The following is an 18,055-nucleotide window of genomic DNA, read 5'->3' as shown; positions in this document are numbered from 1 at the left end:
AGCTGAAGATGTTTATCAACATTGTTGCATACTAAACCTTTTCTACCAACATTAATTTCTGGGTACAATTTTCACTGAGTGACATGGGATCTGTCCGTCAGAAAATTATAATACCAATACTTAAAGAAGCAATTGAATTCAAAAAATATATATAATAATATAGAAATACATAACAAATTACTATGAACCTCTTTTTTCTAATGAAGGTAGTTCATTAATAGGGAAGTCGAACATTTTTTTTATTTCCTTAATTCATTTGTGTGTGTGTGTGTATAGAAATAATTCATACCAAATATCAAAACTCAAAACCCAATAGTTAAGTTGCAATAAATATTTCAAATTGTGATATTGGGCTATTCGTTTTAAACGATATTAAATGCGCGGGAATGATGGTGACGTCAAACCGCTGCTTTTCAATCGATACGGCGACATATTATAGAGTTATTCTCAGGTTATAAGCCTACAATTATATTATTTACTTTTATGTTTGGATGGTGTAAAATGTGTTTCTATTTAATCAACGACAGTTTGTATTTGTGCTTAGTGTGCTTTACATGATAATAATGAAAGCAACACAAAACAATATTACAACTCGTTTGAGTACAGTACAGTACAGATAAACTTTTTATTCGTCGGTCAGAAAATAAAAGCCGTCGTCTTTTGTTAACATTATGTTCAGGTGCCATTTTAACCTTAACTGTGCAAATATTTTTAACTCTTCGAACTTGCACCCATCCTATTGTAGTTTTCATGGGAATGACTTCCTGATCTATATAAAATAAAGAACACTTTGAGTTATATACTTACCAATAAACTTTAAAATCAGTGTTTAGGTTTCTACTAGTTTAAAAAAATCCTTTTTGTTGAACAATTTGAATTTTAAAAACTAGAAAACTTTAAGCTGATTACTGTATTATATTGGTTTAAAATTGTTGCCTAAATTTTCTATGAACATACCTTTTAGCTTTAACACCGCGAACTTCAGCAAAAGAAAAACCTAAAACATATCCAATGAAGGTAAATTATCAGATTGGCCTTTTAAAAAATCGACTTCGGTTATTTTCAAAACCTTCTACTACCGTACCTGGCGCGTAGTCTAAGGAGCGAATTGACGTCACAACCGGTTACAGCCAATGACAGCGCGTTTCAAAAAAATTTAAATTTTCAAATCATTAATTGCTTATATTTGTTGCACAGTACCACGAAATTATTTTTTTTCTAAACTGTGCTTCTTTAAATAGGATAAACTTACATTAATAATCAATATTTTTCAGATTAAATGTTGTAAAAGTTCCCTATTGAACAGCAGCAAACGAGAGAGCAAATTATTTTATTATATATATATATATATATATATATATATATATATATATATATATATATATATATATATATATATATATATATATATATATACATATATATATATATATATATATATATATATATATATATATATATATATATATATATATATATATATATTCTCACGTATTGATTCACGGATGGAAAAATGTGATGACACTATATTCCGGGATATCATCCGTTCGCTCGTTGAACTCCGACTGGAATCCTGCATCCGACTGGAATCCTGCAAATCTTGCATCCGACTGGAATCCTGCAGACGTTTCGCCAAAATCTCACTTGGCATCTTCAATGCTCGCGCTCCGAAAACACTTCGAACACTGGGAGGTTATCGGCGGTGCGTGCGGTATTTATACTCTGCGCCGGAGATGGTAACGGTGCTGCTTGTGCGTGGGGGGAGGTGGCTCCGCCCCCTGAATTGTCGCGTTGTTAATTTCGCCCGATCGTAGTTGCGATGTCCCCGTTGGCTGCTGCGCATCGCTCTGCTGTTTGATTATCGTTCTCCACGTGTTGGATAAATGCAGAGCGTCGTCTCTCGTATTGAGGTGTCCGGACTTTTCTATTTCGATGGCCTCTCGTATAATCCTAGTCCTAAAATCAGGAATGTTAGCTATTTGTTTGCAAGTGCCGAAATCAATTTTATGGCCTGTCTGATGTTGGTGCTGAAACAAAGCAGATGTTGTTTGTTTGTTTCTTATGGCTAAACGATGTTCCTCGAGCCTGGCTGAAATCCTTCTGTTGGTCTGTCCCACATACGTCAGGCTGCACGATCCGCATGCTACACTGTATACTCCTTGGTTTTCCAGAGTAATTTTTTGTTTTGGGTTTCTTAGTATTGCTCCGATGGTATGGTCAGGTTTGTATGCCGTTGATATGTCGTGTTTCCGTAATATTCGGCCGATTTTGTCAGTAACCCCCTTGATGTATGGCAGGACAGCGATCGATCTTCGTTGGGTCTCGTCCTGCACTCTCTGCTGCGGCTGTTGTTGTTTACTGATTGCCTTGTTGATGGTGCGCCTTTGGTATCCGTTTTGTTGAAGACAGGTACTAATTTTCTTCAGTTCTTTATCTCTGTTCCTCTCGTTTGTGAGCCTGAAGGACCGAGCAATTAATGTATTTGCCACTGCCTGTATCTGTGATGGGTGGTGATGAGATTTAGCGTTCAGGTATCTATTAGTGTGTGTTGGTTTTCTATAGACAGTGTGTTCCAAGTGTCCATCTTCGGTCCTTGTGATGTGCACATCTAAAAAGGGCAGACTGTTATCCTCTTCAAGTTCTATTGTAAATTGAATCCTTGGGTGAATGGAATTCAGATGATCTAGGAGTTTCAAAAGCTCCTCTTTGCCAAAAGGCCATACAACAAATACGTCATCAACGTATCTTGTCCATAGTTTTGGCTTCAGATTTGCCTTCTCTATTGCTTTCTTTTCGAAGTAAATCATGAAGAGGTTGGCAATCACAGGTGAGAGAGATGATCCCATTGCTGCTCCATCTATTTGTCGGTAAATTTTCCCGTTGTGCATAAAGTAAGCGTTTTTCAGGCAATGTCTTGACAGATCCATTATGTATGGCGGAAGATCTTCGTTTTCTTCTATAAGCAAGAGTGCCTCTTCTACTGGAATACTCGGGTAGAGGGATTTGACATCGAAACTTGCCATAATGTCGTCCTTGTCCATCCTGAGAGAACCTAAAATCTGAGTGAAATGTTCTGAGTTTTTAACATAGGAATCTGCCTTTTTCACTATAGGCTGAAGTGCACTGGCCAGATGTTTTTCCAGCTTGCATAATGGTGAGTTAAAGGCGCTTACGATTGGACGCAGGGGAACCCCGTCCTTATGGATCTTTGGGAGCCCGTAGAATTTTGGGCAACGACTCGATTTTTCCCTCGGAATAAGTTTCTTCTTTGTATCCTCGTTTATTGATGAATCGAGAATTTTGGACTTAGTTGTTTTTTCCAAATATGTCGTGGGATCTCTGGTGACTAGTTTGTATATTGGGTCGTTCAAAATATCCTCCAATTTTGCATTATAATCCGACGTATTCATGACGACAGTGGCATTTCCTTTGTCTGCTGGCATTATTAGAATGTTTTCGTTTTTGTTTAGATTCCTTAAGGCTTGCATTTCTTCTCTGCTTAAGTTTGGTTGCGGTGGTTTTGACTGTCTTAAGACTCTGGCGACATCTTGCCTAATTAACTCCGCATCTTGTTCGTCTATGGTGGAAAGACTTGCTTCGACGTTGGAAACGATCTCTTCGACGGGTACTCTTTTTGGAGCTATTGCGTAGTTAAATCCTTTATTCAGTACGCTGACTTCTGTATCGGAAAGATGGTATGCTGAAATATTATGAACTGTACTGCTTCGGTTTGTATTTGGCACTTGTCCTGATTTTTTGGAATTTGACTGAAGGATTTCTAATTTCTTCCACAGTTTTTTTGACGTGATGTCCTTGTCTTTCTCAGTGCGCCATGATGTTACTAATTCTATGCGGTCCCACAGCAACTGATGGATCTTGTTGCTCAGTTTCAGGTGGAGTCTGAAAAGTTGTAGCTCAGTCTCACTAATTTCGTACCGGGTCCGCCTGATCTGGTCTTGGAGTAGGGCCTTGCTAGCTTTGTCCAGGATAGCTTGTGTCTTTCTGGTGCGTGTGTGATAAGACAACCTTGTAAATGTTGGCAGCAAGTTCTGGTTGCGGCAGCTTTTAAGAAAATTCAAGTTGCACAGCGAAATAACCCTCCTTTGTCTTAGTTTTTCATAACACTTGGTGGCTGTAAAGATCTCCTTCCCGTAAAGGTGTATGATATTCTCACGTATTGATTCACGGATGGAAAAATGTGATGACACTATATTCCGGGATATCATCCGTTCGCTCGTTGAACTCCGACTGGAATCCTGCATCCGACTGGAATCCTGCAAATCTTGCATCCGACTGGAATCCTGCAGACGTTTCGCCAAAATCTCACTTGGCATCTTCAATGCTCGCGCTCCGAAAACACTTCGAACACTGGGAGGTTATCGGCGGTGCGTGCGGTATTTATACTCTGCGCCGGAGATGGTAACGGTGCTGCTTGTGCGTGGGGGGAGGTGGCTCCGCCCCCTGAATTGTCGCGTTGTTAATTTCGCCCGATCGTAGTTGCGATGTCCCCGTTGGCTGCTGCGCATCGCTCTGCTGTTTGATTATCGTTCTCCACGTGTTGGATAAATCTGAATTCCATTCACCCAAGGATTCAATTTACAATAGAACTTGAAGAGGATAACAGTCTGCCCTTTTTAGATGTGCACATCACAAGGACCGAAGATGGACACTTGGAACACACTGTCTATAGAAAACCAACACACACTAATAGATACCTGAACGCTAAATCTCATCACCACCCATCACAGATACAGGCAGTGGCAAATACATTAATTGCTCGGTCCTTCAGGCTCACAAACGAGAGGAACAGAGATAAAGAACTGAAGAAAATTAGTACCTGTCTTCAACAAAACGGATACCAAAGGCGCACCATCAACAAGGCAATCAGTAAACAACAACAGCCGCAGCAGAGAGTGCAGGACGAGACCCAACGAAGATCGATCGCTGTCCTGCCATACATCAAGGGGGTTACTGACAAAATCGGCCGAATATTACGGAAACACGACATATCAACGGCATACAAACCTGACCATACCATCGGAGCAATACTAAGAAACCCAAAACAAAAAATTACTCTGGAAAACCAAGGAGTATACAGTGTAGCATGCGGATCGTGCAGCCTGACGTATGTGGGACAGACCAACAGAAGGATTTCAGCCAGGCTCGAGGAACATCGTTTAGCCATAAGAAACAAACAAACAACATCTGCTTTGTTTCAGCACCAACATCAGACAGGCCATAAAATTGATTTCGGCACTTGCAAACAAATAGCTAACATTCCTGATTTTAGGACTAGGATTATACGAGAGGCCATCGAAATAGAAAAGTCCGGACACCTCAATACGAGAGACGACGCTCTGCATTTATCCAACACGTGGAGAACGATAATCAAACAGCAGAGCGATGCGCAGCAGCCAACGGGGACATCGCAACTACGATCGGGCGAAATTAACAACGCGACAATTCAGGGGGCGGAGCCACCTCCCCCCACGCACAAGCAGCACCGTTACCATCTCCGGCGCAGAGTATAAATACCGCACGCACCGCCGATAACCTCCCAGTGTTCGAAGTGTTTTCGGAGCGCGAGCATTGAAGATGCCAAGTGAGATTTTGGCGAAACGTCTGCAGGATTCCAGTCGGATGCAAGATTTGCAGGATTCCAGTCGGATGCAGGATTCCAGTCGGAGTTCAACGAGCGAACGGATGATATCCCGGAATATAGTGTCATCACATTTTTCCATCCGTGAATCAATACGTGAGAATATCATACACCTTTACGGGAAGGAGATCTTTACAGCCACCAAGTGTTATGAAAAACTAAGACAAAGGAGGGTTATTTCGCTGTGCAACTTGAATTTTCTTAAAAGCTGCCGCAACCAGAACTTGCTGCCAACATTTACAAGGTTGTCTTATCACACACGCACCAGAAAGACACAAGCTATCCTGGACAAAGCTAGCAAGGCCCTACTCCAAGACCAGATCAGGCGGACCCGGTACGAAATTAGTGAGACTGAGCTACAACTTTTCAGACTCCACCTGAAACTGAGCAACAAGATCCATCAGTTGCTGTGGGACCGCATAGAATTAGTAACATCATGGCGCACTGAGAAAGACAAGGACATCACGTCAAAAAAACTGTGGAAGAAATTAGAAATCCTTCAGTCAAATTCCAAAAAATCAGGACAAGTGCCAAATACAAACCGAAGCAGTACAGTTCATAATATTTCAGCATACCATCTTTCCGATACAGAAGTCAGCGTACTGAATAAAGGATTTAACTACGCAATAGCTCCAAAAAGAGTACCCGTCGAAGAGATCGTTTCCAACGTCGAAGCAAGTCTTTCCACCATAGACGAACAAGATGCGGAGTTAATTAGGCAAGATGTCGCCAGAGTCTTAAGACAGTCAAAACCACCGCAACCAAACTTAAGCAGAGAAGAAATGCAAGCCTTAAGGAATCTAAACAAAAACGAAAACATTCTAATAATGCCAGCAGACAAAGGAAATGCCACTGTCGTCATGAATACGTCGGATTATAATGCAAAATTGGAGGATATTTTGAACGACCCAATATACAAACTAGTCACCAGAGATCCCACGACATATTTGGAAAAAACAACTAAGTCCAAAATTCTCGATTCATCAATAAACGAGGATACAAAGAAGAAACTTATTCCGAGGGAAAAATCGAGTCGTTGCCCAAAATTCTACGGGCTCCCAAAGATCCATAAGGACGGGGTTCCCCTGCGTCCAATCGTAAGCGCCTTTAACTCACCATTATGCAAGCTGGAAAAACATCTGGCCAGTGCACTTCAGCCTATAGTGAAAAAGGCAGATTCCTATGTTAAAAACTCAGAACATTTCACTCAGATTTTAGGTTCTCTCAGGATGGACAAGGACGACATTATGGCAAGTTTCGATGTCAAATCCCTCTACCCGAGTATTCCAGTAGAAGAGGCACTCTTGCTTATAGAAGAAAACGAAGATCTTCCGCCATACATAATGGATCTGTCAAGACATTGCCTGAAAAACGCTTACTTTATGCACAACGGGAAAATTTACCGACAAATAGATGGAGCAGCAATGGGATCATCTCTCTCACCTGTGATTGCCAACCTCTTCATGATTTACTTCGAAAAGAAAGCAATAGAGAAGGCAAATCTGAAGCCAAAACTATGGACAAGATACGTTGATGACGTATTTGTTGTATGGCCTTTTGGCAAAGAGGAGCTTTTGAAATTCCTAGATCATCTGAATTCCATTCACCCAAGGATTCAATTTACAATAGAACTTGAAGAGGATAACAGTCTGCCCTTTTTAGATGTGCACATCACAAGGACCGAAGATGGACACTTGGAACACACTGTCTATAGAAAACCAACACACACTAATAGATACCTGAACGCTAAATCTCATCACCACCCATCACAGATACAGGCAGTGGCAAATACATTAATTGCTCGGTCCTTCAGGCTCACAAACGAGAGGAACAGAGATAAAGAACTGAAGAAAATTAGTACCTGTCTTCAACAAAACGGATACCAAAGGCGCACCATCAACAAGGCAATCAGTAAACAACAACAGCCGCAGCAGAGAGTGCAGGACGAGACCCAACGAAGATCGATCGCTGTCCTGCCATACATCAAGGGGGTTACTGACAAAATCGGCCGAATATTACGGAAACACGACATATCAACGGCATACAAACCTGACCATACCATCGGAGCAATACTAAGAAACCCAAAACAAAAAATTACTCTGGAAAACCAAGGAGTATACAGTGTAGCATGCGGATCGTGCAGCCTGACGTATGTGGGACAGACCAACAGAAGGATTTCAGCCAGGCTCGAGGAACATCGTTTAGCCATAAGAAACAAACAAACAACATCTGCTTTGTTTCAGCACCAACATCAGACAGGCCATAAAATTGATTTCGGCACTTGCAAACAAATAGCTAACATTCCTGATTTTAGGACTAGGATTATACGAGAGGCCATCGAAATAGAAAAGTCCGGACACCTCAATACGAGAGACGACGCTCTGCATTTATCCAACACGTGGAGAACGATAATCAAACAGCAGAGCGATGCGCAGCAGCCAACGGGGACATCGCAACTACGATCGGGCGAAATTAACAACGCGACAATTCAGGGGGCGGAGCCACCTCCCCCCACGCACAAGCAGCACCGTTACCATCTCCGGCGCAGAGTATAAATACCGCACGCACCGCCGATAACCTCCCAGTGTTCGAAGTGTTTTCGGAGCGCGAGCATTGAAGATGCCAAGTGAGATTTTGGCGAAACGTCTGCAGGATTCCAGTCGGATGCAAGATTTGCAGGATTCCAGTCGGATGCAGGATTCCAGTCGGAGTTCAACGAGCGAACGGATGATATCCCGGAATATAGTGTCATCATATATATATATATATATATATATATATATACAGGGTTTTTCACTTAAAACTCCGCACGCCAATAAGTCCAAAACGAAAAGAAATATTTAATTTATGTAAAAAGTAGTCAAAGTGTGGGGTCAAGTAGATATTTCCTAAAGTTTAAAAAATTCGACGCCTGCAAAGAGCTGGGCGTCGCGACGCGTCGAAAAATTATTCGATAGCAGAGACTTTGGAAATACGCGCATACAAAAGTACATATTATTTAAAAACTTTTTTGTTATTTACTCAAACTTATTTACTTTACCCGTTTCTAAGTTATACCGATTTAAAGTAAACATTTCTTGATTAATAAAAAATGTGATGAACGCTTATTTTTACAAGTATGCCATGAATGTTAGTTACTATGGCAACCATTGTTATCGCAGTTGTTTTAAGTGCAATTACAAACGTAAGTTGTTATTGCTGTATCAAAAAATTGTCACATTTTGTCACAAGAAATATCCAAATTTGTTCGGTTTAAAAAAAAACTAAGAATTATTATGTGAAAATGGTGCAATTTAGCAATGAGGAAAAAGTAGACATGTTACTGGTGTTTGGAGAATGCAGATGCAATTGTAGAGAAACAAAAAGAGTTTACGCACGGCGTTATCCGTATAGAAGAGTCCCCGATGCAAAAACCTTTTCAAGTTTATGTAAAAACTTAAGAGAATATGGCAGCTTCATAAAACCTAAAAGAGATAGGAACAGGACGGCTACAAATGATGAAAATACTGCTGCTGTAATTCAGCAGGTTGATAATAACCCCAAGATATCCCTATCAGAGATAAAAGAAAATACCGGTGTTACCATAAGTTCTTCGTGGAGAATTCTACATAGAAACTCTTTTCACTCGTACAAAAGTAAACTAGTTCATAAACTAGAACCAGGCGATTATGTTAGAAGAATGTATTTCTTAGCGACATTGTCCGATTTGTATAGCCAAGATGCAAATTTTCTCTCGAAAATTTTATGGAGACAAGTCGATTTCAAAATAATGGAATCGTTAATAGACACAACTGTCGTTTTTGGTCCGAAAACCATCCTCGTTGGATTACAGAAAGAGGTAACCAACGAATTTTTAGTATCAATGTTTGGTGCGGCATATTAAATGGATTCCTTATTGGACCTTACTTTTACGAAGGAACTTTAAATGCAGATCGCTATTTAAGATTTCTTCAAACTACACTTCCGGAACTATTATAAAAGTGCCTCTTGACACTAGAATGAATATGTGGCTACAGCAGGATGGAGCGCCTGCACATAATGCCCAAATAGTAACGAGGTATTTGAACCGAGAATATAAATAATAAAAATAAAAAATAATAAATAAAATCATACTAATATAGTTGAAATCTATTGTTTGTAATTGCACTTAAAACAACTGCGATAACAATGGTTGCCATAGTAACTAACATTCATGGCATACTTGTAAAAATAAGCGTTCATCACATTTTTTATTAATCAAGAAATGTTTACTTTAAATCGGTATAACTTAGAAACGGGTAAAGTAAATAAGTTTGAGTAAATAACAAAAAAGTTTTTAAATAATATGTACTTTTGTATGAGCGTATTTCCAAAGTCTCTGCAATCGAATAATTTTTCGACGCGTCGCGACGCCCAGCTCTTTGCAGGCGTCGAATTTTTTAAACTTTAGGAAATATCTACTTGACCCCACACTTTGACTACTTTTTACATAAATTAAATATTTCTTTTCGTTTTGGAGTTATTGGCGTACGGAGTTTTAAGTGAAAAACCCTGTATATATATATATATATATATATATATATATATATATATATATATATATATATATATATATATATATATATATATATATATATATATATATATATATATATATATATATATATATATATATATATTAAATTATATTTATTATTATTATTAAAACATTTTTCTTAGTGCTTTAATTATTTGGAGCTTAACAATTTAAAAGCAAGGGTAGGACACTCAATTTCACCTATTCGAGTAAATTACTTTTCACGAGAATATTTGCGAATGTTCGAATTTGCCGAATCCCAAGCGATCGAAACAAACAGGAATGTAGTCCCTTCTGGATAAAATGCATTAAATTATTTTATTAATTACGCCACTCTATTTTGTTCTAGTTTTTTTAATCTTTTATATTTTTACTTTACACTTATTGATGAAGTACCTATATAATGAACTAGCATTATTTGGATAAAAAAATTACATTTTGAAACCAACAGCGCTCAATACGTTCTTCTTTATCTTCGAAAATTCATCGGTTTCAACAACATTACCCAATGATCATGATGGAGAAAATTTTGGATAAGGAAAAAGAAACAAGAAACGCATAAGAGATTAATAATATTCATTAACAGGTAGCATTTTCAAACCCTTTTGAAAACACGCGTGCTTGTCGCCCCCGCGTTATTTGCAGCAGTCTGAAACAAAACATTGTTGCAGGGACCCAACGTTGGACCGAAAAATATATGAACTTACAATAACCAATTCCTCGTCCGAAAACTTCAACACTCTATCTTCGGACATGCTACCGAATTTCGAAGAAATTGTCAAAGTGTCGCCGTCTAATTTCGCGACACTCTAGAAAAAAACCAAATTATTTAAATATATGTATGAGTATATAGAAGATACATATTTAGAAAAAGAGACTTATATTTAAAAATAATATATTAGAACATAAATAAGCAACACCTTCACTTTTATATAAACAAAAACAAACGTTCATTAGAACAAAAAAAATATTAAAAAATATTGGAACAAAAAGTCTATTCTCTGCAAATAGGATTCTCATAATACTATCTTCACCTGTAACAGAAGAAAAAGATATTCTAATCTCAGGCAAAAAAAAGGACACTTATGTTTTTGACACAAGTAGCTAATGCTTTCCAGATTAATGAGCGAAGTTCTCTGGACAAATTGGGCATAGCAAATCTTATTTTCAAATGCTCATTGATAAACTCAGAGCGATTTTTTTTTATTCCAGGATTAGCTGCGTGAAAAATGATATGACTATTTACCATAGCAATATCCATTATAGCGCATCAAATCACCAAAAGCCATCGACGACATCTTCGACCTTAACGATAAAGGGTACATTTTTGGTCAAGGGCATCGGCGCTTCCTTTCGTCACATTGTAAAACATTATTATCTCAGGTTTTTTAGTTTCCTGATTAACAGAGTCTCCAGTAAAACCAAATAGGCACTTATCAACTTGGTAGTTTTTATTGGGTTCAAATTGTGGAGGAATTTCCCTCTTGTTTTTATGCATGGTTCTCAAATATGTAAGTCCAAGTTTCTTTAGTTCACTAACCAGCTCTAATGAAGTGAACCAATTATCACCAGTAACATTCCTGTTACTATTAGCAATTGGATTCCCTAAAGTGAGTACTGATCTGGTAGGTATGGATAGCTTCAGAGGATTTGGTTCATTGGTTTTGCCAGTATACACGAAAGCATTTACCAAATAATGTGTCTTGGAATCACATAGACACATAATTTGATGCCGTAATTGACCGGTTTGGCTTTCATATACAACCTAAAAGGGCATCTGCCCCAAAACCCAACCAACATCTCATCGATTGTGACATATTCGGAATAGGTGTAATTTGCTATACTGTTTGGTATAAAAGTGTTGAACAAATAGGATATTGCTGCAAGTCTACCACTACTGACCTTTTTTTGCTCTCTTATTACATGATTATCAAATCTAATGGCACTGAAATAAGAAGCGTTCCTTTGACATGGCCCGCCTAAGGAACTTGTTGAAAATAGTGATTCTACATCCTCGGGATTGGATTTGAATAAACCGGAGAGATGTAAAATACGCAAAAAGGCCTTGAGTTCAGCTTCGCTTACGTGATCGGCAAATGTGCATGTATCTCCATAATTTGCATTTAGTTAGGTATTGTTTTTATTTGTATATCAATAGAGATCACGATTCAATTGAACTCGATGGTTTTGATTGTAAGGCAGGTCCACGAAGACCTACAAGGTGCGTAATAATATTGTGCGCGCGAACTCTTGATGCTGCCGGAGGATTTTTAGCCCACTTATATCTGTTGCGTCCGTAATAATAATTTTCGTACGATTCTTCATCAGATGCTGATTGAACTTCGTCGCTTATGTAATCTGCGTTACTTAGATGGATTTCTGAGTCTGTATCATGGTCAGAGTGTTTCATTGTCTGTATCACTGTTATTATTGTCAGTGTTATCTTCAACATTCTCAGGTGGGTCGTTTAAAGAGTCTAGAAAGTTGTACACATTGTCCGATGTCACTGTGATACCGCCAATTCGAACAATAACTATTAGAAGATATTCAGACTAAAATAAAATTAACGCAACTACTATCGCGGGGTCAAATTCACTTAGGTGGAAGAGTATATAGCGCGACAACGTCACGCGCGGTACCGTCTGCCAGGTAATCACAGAAGAAGTTAATTAAGCCAGATTTGACCCCACGATAGTAGTTCAGGGTTAAACATGGAATTTTTTATTTTCTAGAATTGTGAAGATAAACCACTAACAATGATATAAAATTGAAAGAAGATTTTTGGCACTTATTTTCTCTTGACGAAACCCTGAATTGGTTAATAAATTGTATATTATACAAAAATAAATGATGATTATTGAAGATTATTTTCTTTTCAATTAATTAAATGAAATTATCAATATTACTAATTATTCCATTTCGGTACCAAGTTCTATACTATTCAACTGCAAGTTGTAAAAATTGCCTAGTTTAATACCACTTTCCCTTCGGTTGTTCTCATTAAGGCAAACTCCCATTCAGCCATGTTATATGCAAGATCAAATTAGATTATTAACGGCATTTCTTATGAAAGGAAGTCTATTCCAGTTTTTCAGATATTTGTTTTTCGCAACTGTTAATCTTGCAATATACTCGTGCGCTTTTAGGCTTTCGGGCCATATTTACGGTCTTCTCGCAAAACACACTTCTTTTAGAGTTTTTATTACGGTTGCTGTAATCTACGGGGGCTCACTTTTGTCACAATTTGATATTGATTGATTATACCAATACAACAAATTTGGTATTAATTTGAACTTTCCTGGTTACGTAAATACATTGATTATTTTTATAAACTCTTACTCACGGAATGAAATCCTGAAAATGTATATAAGAGAAAGCAAAGTAAATAATTCATAAACCTTTTATTTTTGACCCGATTTTGACAAATTCTAGATACTTCCATATATTTGTAAAGTATCTAAGGGTTTCGCGGAAACTTTTTTTAATAGACAGCTGCCTACCAATTTTTATTTAATTTTTTAATGTAAATGTAATGCGATTAAATGGGGGTTTGTTTATTATGAGGTAATATTTGGGCTATCTTTGCCAAAATTTTTTAAATCGATCGCAGAGTGCAGTACTTAAAATTTAGTAATCTAATTTTAGACAGTGAATAATTGAAAAACTATTTTTTTCGGTATTTATTGCTATTTGTTTATCAAGATTTGTAAAGAAAGGCGTTTTCATTATTAACAATACTTTATGCACAAATATTTGAACTGTCAATGTTTATTTATTTCATTTATTTATTTATTTTTCAAGCTTTATAGTATTGTTAACAATTTGCAGTTATTGAATAACAATAACAGAGACAATGTTGCTTACTTACTGTGATCGAAGCATCAGCATTATTTACGCCGATTTCCTTTCCCTCTGTATATTCCAGAGGCGGTTGGTCGCCTACCGCTACAGTAATCTTATCCCCAATAACAGACACGGCAATAGGCTTCACATCGGCTTCAAACGCCTTGGCAATTTCTTCGGGAAAGCCTGCAATTATTTAGGTAAAATATTACTTAGTAATAATCATTTCTCGCAAACTGAAAACGGTGATGTGGTCTGAATGAACATGTTTATATTTCAATATCGTAAAAAGATTCATTTACGTATAAAAAATGCTATCCCCCTTAGCAATAAAATTAGGAAGTTTGTTCGAAAATACCCAACAAATTCAGTTAGTATTTAGTTATAAAACAAATAATACCCCGCAAATATTGGGCACTAAAAGTTACTTTTTATAAAAGTGCGCTTACCAGCCGCCTTATAGTAATCACCAACATTTTCTTGGCTGACAAACTCGAATTTTCCATTTACTTTTGCCATTACGCTATGTGGGTCTAGCGTTTTGTAAAACCGGCTATAATAAGCTATAATAAACTTAGCCAGGATTTATATATATTTCCCAATTAATCACCATCTGATAAGAACAATGTAATCAAGGTATACGAGTGACATTGCCAATTGCAAATGTCCGTCCCTACCTAAAGATATGACGCGCGTCTTATCAGTCGTATTTGCTCAATATAACTTTTTAAAATTAGGGTCGCTTTGCGGATCTTACTCCATGATTCATAATTTGTTTTATTTTCTTATAAAATATATTCAAAATTAAAAAATAAGTACTTTGAAACGTATACAGGGTGTTTCCAAAAATAGGCCCAACGCTTCGTCATCCAAAAATAATTCATGTATACATAAATAGGTCCAGAAATAGTTACAAAACATTTTTTTGCAATTTTAATCATTTGCTTGTTGTTTTTAAACCAAAAATATAAATCAAGAAGCCATTGAATTAATCCAGCGAAAAGTGGCAAAAATTTGAGGGAGGGCTATGTTCAGTAGTGGACAATATCAATTTTCCATAAACATAATGGCCGGCATTATTGATAAAGAAATACTTGTGAAAGCTGTTTTATCTAATAGACTATTCAATTCTATTAAATCTATTCAAAATGTATAATCAAAGATATAACTTCATTTTAAACAATCCGCTTTTAATTATTTTTAATTCGTTTGTATGTCCTTGGAAATTAATTTATCGATTAAAGGCTGTCCAAAATTTAGCAATATACAGCATAGACAGAAATTAATAAATTGATAGAAAATATGAAATAATAACATAACTGTTGAAAATACGTATAGAGAGAGCCCATCGTTGCGGAATTAAATTTTGCGTCACACCATCAAATAGTAACATGGTACTATGAAAAAGCTAACAGAAGGATTGGCGAAACGTCATTGATTGATAAACGACCGGAGCAGGAGGAATCCAGAAGATTGGTAAAGAGTATTACATATTTTAAAAAACAAAGTTTTACAACATCAAAAATGATATAAATAAACGATTGATATATTTTGGCCACTCTTCGGCAGATGTTTTATTTTACCATACAGGCGATAAAAATGAGCCAAAAACTGTTAAAAATTTGTTTTAAAAATTTTTAAATTATTCAAGGAAAATTTTCTCAGAAATATAAAAATAAAATAATATACCGCGTATTCTATTTAATATAAGGAAGTTTAATACAATGAGATACCCCGTATAATTATTTTTACGGCATGCAGCACATTCAAACAAACAAATTTTGTAATTAAAATTTTCTGAAAAAATAAACAGATACAATTCAGGCACCAAGTTTGTACATATAACCGCAATCTTAAGAGGCAGTTTCAAATAATACAGCAAATCATATTATTCCGAGTTTGCTCTATTTATCATTCAAAAAATAAAATGAATCACACTTCGTAAATATATCTCTTATCGATATAAAATCAATTCCGTTTATGTTCAATTACATAATAGTTGACTCAGATTATTAAGAATTGGTCCAACTCATTTAAACCTAGGTAACCGTTCAGTACGCAATCATCATCAGTATCATCTAATCATCTATCATTAGGTTGTCCTTAACAGCGTACTTTGTAATTGGTGAAGGCGACAGGATTTGAAGTTTAAATATTGCTTTGTCTTGAAGTCTGTTGCCCAAGCATTTAAATATCTGTTAGTTTATTTCAAGAAATTAAATAATGTTTTAAAAAAGCTGTATGTAATTTTCAAAATTAAAATCAATAAAATCAGTTTTATTCTTTTAAACACCTATAATAGAAAATATCTTTCAACATTTCATTTACTTTCGCTGAGTCCCATACTAAGTGTATTCCCTTATTACATTATTGGGAATGCCTGTTTTGTCTAACAACGTTCTGTGTCAATGTGAATCCGTACTCTGTGTTGAACACGACAGTGCTTCATTTTTATTCTGTGAACGACATAACCTTATTTGGCTATTTATGTTTATTGAGTAAATCGAAACGGCGGTTGTATCGAAATGGCTTCAAATACAAACAAAGGCACTTTTCAACCAGTACGTGTCGAACATTTCAGTGAAAAGAGTTCTAAAATATTCATTTTAGGATTCGGATGTTCATATAACCTATGAAGACCAACAAAAAATAAACATATTTGCCCGACTTAATGCCAAGCTTGAGGATTTAAAGGATGAAGTGAAAGCTAAAGAGGTACGGGACTGACAATACTGAGGTGGTGTCAAAACTAGCTGATTGTATGTGGATTTTTAGAATGACCTGAAAAGTTTAGAAGACGCTTCCGATGAAATAGAGCTACTTGATGAAGATGAACCAGTTCCATACCTTATAGGAGAAGTGTTTGTCTTCCAAGATTTAGGCACTACACAAGTAGGACTCTATGAAATAAATAATATATAATACGATGATGATGATATTAAAGTAGTCACTGTATAAGAAACATTTTCTTTCTTTTACAGAAATGTTTAGAAGAAGCAAAGGAAAAGCTAACCGAGGAAATGAATGAGTTAAAAATTAAAGCTGACGATGTAAAGGAAAAAATGTCTGAATTGAAAGGTCACTTGTATGGAAAGTTTGGTAGTCACATAAATTTGGAGGCAGATGAGTAACCAATAAATAATAAAAGTAATAATTTTCAAAAAACTTGCTGTTCTTGTGAAATGTTAATAAATTAATTTATAGAAATAAATGTTCCTTATTTCTAAGATTAGAAATTTTTGTATAATTTTATTATTGATTACACTCAAGGATAAATTAATTACTGTAATAAATAACTGTGAAAGTCTTTTTTCCACAATGTAAAATTTTTTTCCAAATACTCGTTATTTTAATATTTATGGACCCCATAATTCAAGCGGAAGAGTTTCGAACGGAATATGCAACCAATTATACACAGAAATTATTCAGATGGAAAAGCTCAGTGAGAATCATTTTGTAAGGTTGTTTCAAAAAAAATTAATTATCTAAATTGCAGCTTTGATAGTTGAAACTTTGCCAATAAAGAATCCCAGATATATCTCTCTTTATGGCTTTGTAACGTTCTGTATAAAATATGAATAAATTTGAAATGATTTACGCATGCGTATAATTTAAAAATGATTATTTACAATTGTTAAATGGTAAGCCACAGCACCATTTCCTGTTTGTATTCTTACGCCATCGTCGTTAACTCAGATTAATTGTACATGAACGCTGTAGGGCATGACATATCCACTAACTAAGTACTTATTAGTTTAAATGGGAAAAACACTTATAATTACTATCCAATATGTCGAAACTTTCTCCAATGAGAAGAAAAAGGTTTTCATCCCAAGTTTTCCAATTTAATTTTAATTCTCGTTTTTTGGTTAAACTGTACTCAATTTTGGAGACAAAAGAAATTTAGTCAAATGGAATATTGATAAGTAGCAGAGTAGTAAAACTATTTCGGTTTCGACCTAAAGTGCTAAATGTTTCTAGTGGATAGTTTTGCGATA

At 36.2% G+C, this 18,055-nt stretch overlaps 2 protein-coding genes across 2 annotated transcripts; one reads left to right on the top strand and one right to left on the bottom strand.

The window, feature by feature from the left end:
* Positions 1-10,774: 10,774 nt before the first annotated feature.
* LOC132698774 (uncharacterized) lies at positions 10,775-14,605 on the bottom strand. Its single transcript, XM_060665016.1, has 4 exons — positions 14,507-14,605; positions 14,083-14,243; positions 10,922-11,023; positions 10,775-10,863 (listed from the first exon to the last, which is right to left on the bottom strand). The coding sequence occupies exons 1-4, from the start codon at positions 14,574-14,576 to the stop codon at positions 10,810-10,812; spliced, it is 387 nt and encodes a 128-aa protein (XP_060520999.1). The 5' UTR covers positions 14,577-14,605; the 3' UTR covers positions 10,775-10,809.
* A 1,879-nt stretch (positions 14,606-16,484) lies between these two features.
* Positions 16,485-17,293, top strand: LOC132698364 (probable prefoldin subunit 4). The gene is made up of 4 exons (XM_060664375.1): positions 16,485-16,618; positions 16,668-16,772; positions 16,833-16,949; positions 17,039-17,293. The coding sequence occupies exons 1-4, from the start codon at positions 16,583-16,585 to the stop codon at positions 17,186-17,188; spliced, it is 408 nt and encodes a 135-aa protein (XP_060520358.1). The 5' UTR covers positions 16,485-16,582; the 3' UTR covers positions 17,189-17,293.
* Positions 17,294-18,055: the final 762 nt, after the last annotated feature.

The sequence above is a fragment of the Cylas formicarius genome, unplaced genomic scaffold (assembly GCF_029955315.1).
Source record: "Cylas formicarius isolate icCylForm1 unplaced genomic scaffold, icCylForm1.1 PGA_scaffold_2__14_contigs__length_35257938, whole genome shotgun sequence".
Taxonomy (NCBI): domain Eukaryota; kingdom Metazoa; phylum Arthropoda; class Insecta; order Coleoptera; family Brentidae; genus Cylas; species Cylas formicarius.
This window is presented reverse-complemented; position numbering and strand designations above follow the sequence as displayed.

Coding starts and splice junctions, on each gene's coding strand:
- LOC132698774 (XM_060665016.1), bottom strand. CDS start 14,576: ATGGCAAAAGTAAATGGAAAATTCGAGTTTGTCAGCCAAGAAAATGTT. Junction 14,244..14,506: donor TGATTACTATAAGGCGGCTG/GTAAGCGCACTT, acceptor AAATAATTGCAG/GCTTTCCCGAAGAAATTGCC. Junction 10,864..10,921: donor CGGACGAGGAATTGGTTATT/GTAAGTTCATAT, acceptor GTTTTGTTTCAG/ACTGCTGCAAATAACGCGGG.
- LOC132698364 (XM_060664375.1), top strand. CDS start 16,583: ATGGCTTCAAATACAAACAAAGGCACTTTTCAACCA. Junction 16,773..16,832: donor ATGAAGTGAAAGCTAAAGAG/GTACGGGACTGA, acceptor GTGGATTTTTAG/AATGACCTGAAAAGTTTAGA. Junction 16,950..17,038: donor AAGATTTAGGCACTACACAA/GTAGGACTCTAT, acceptor TTTCTTTTACAG/AAATGTTTAGAAGAAGCAAA.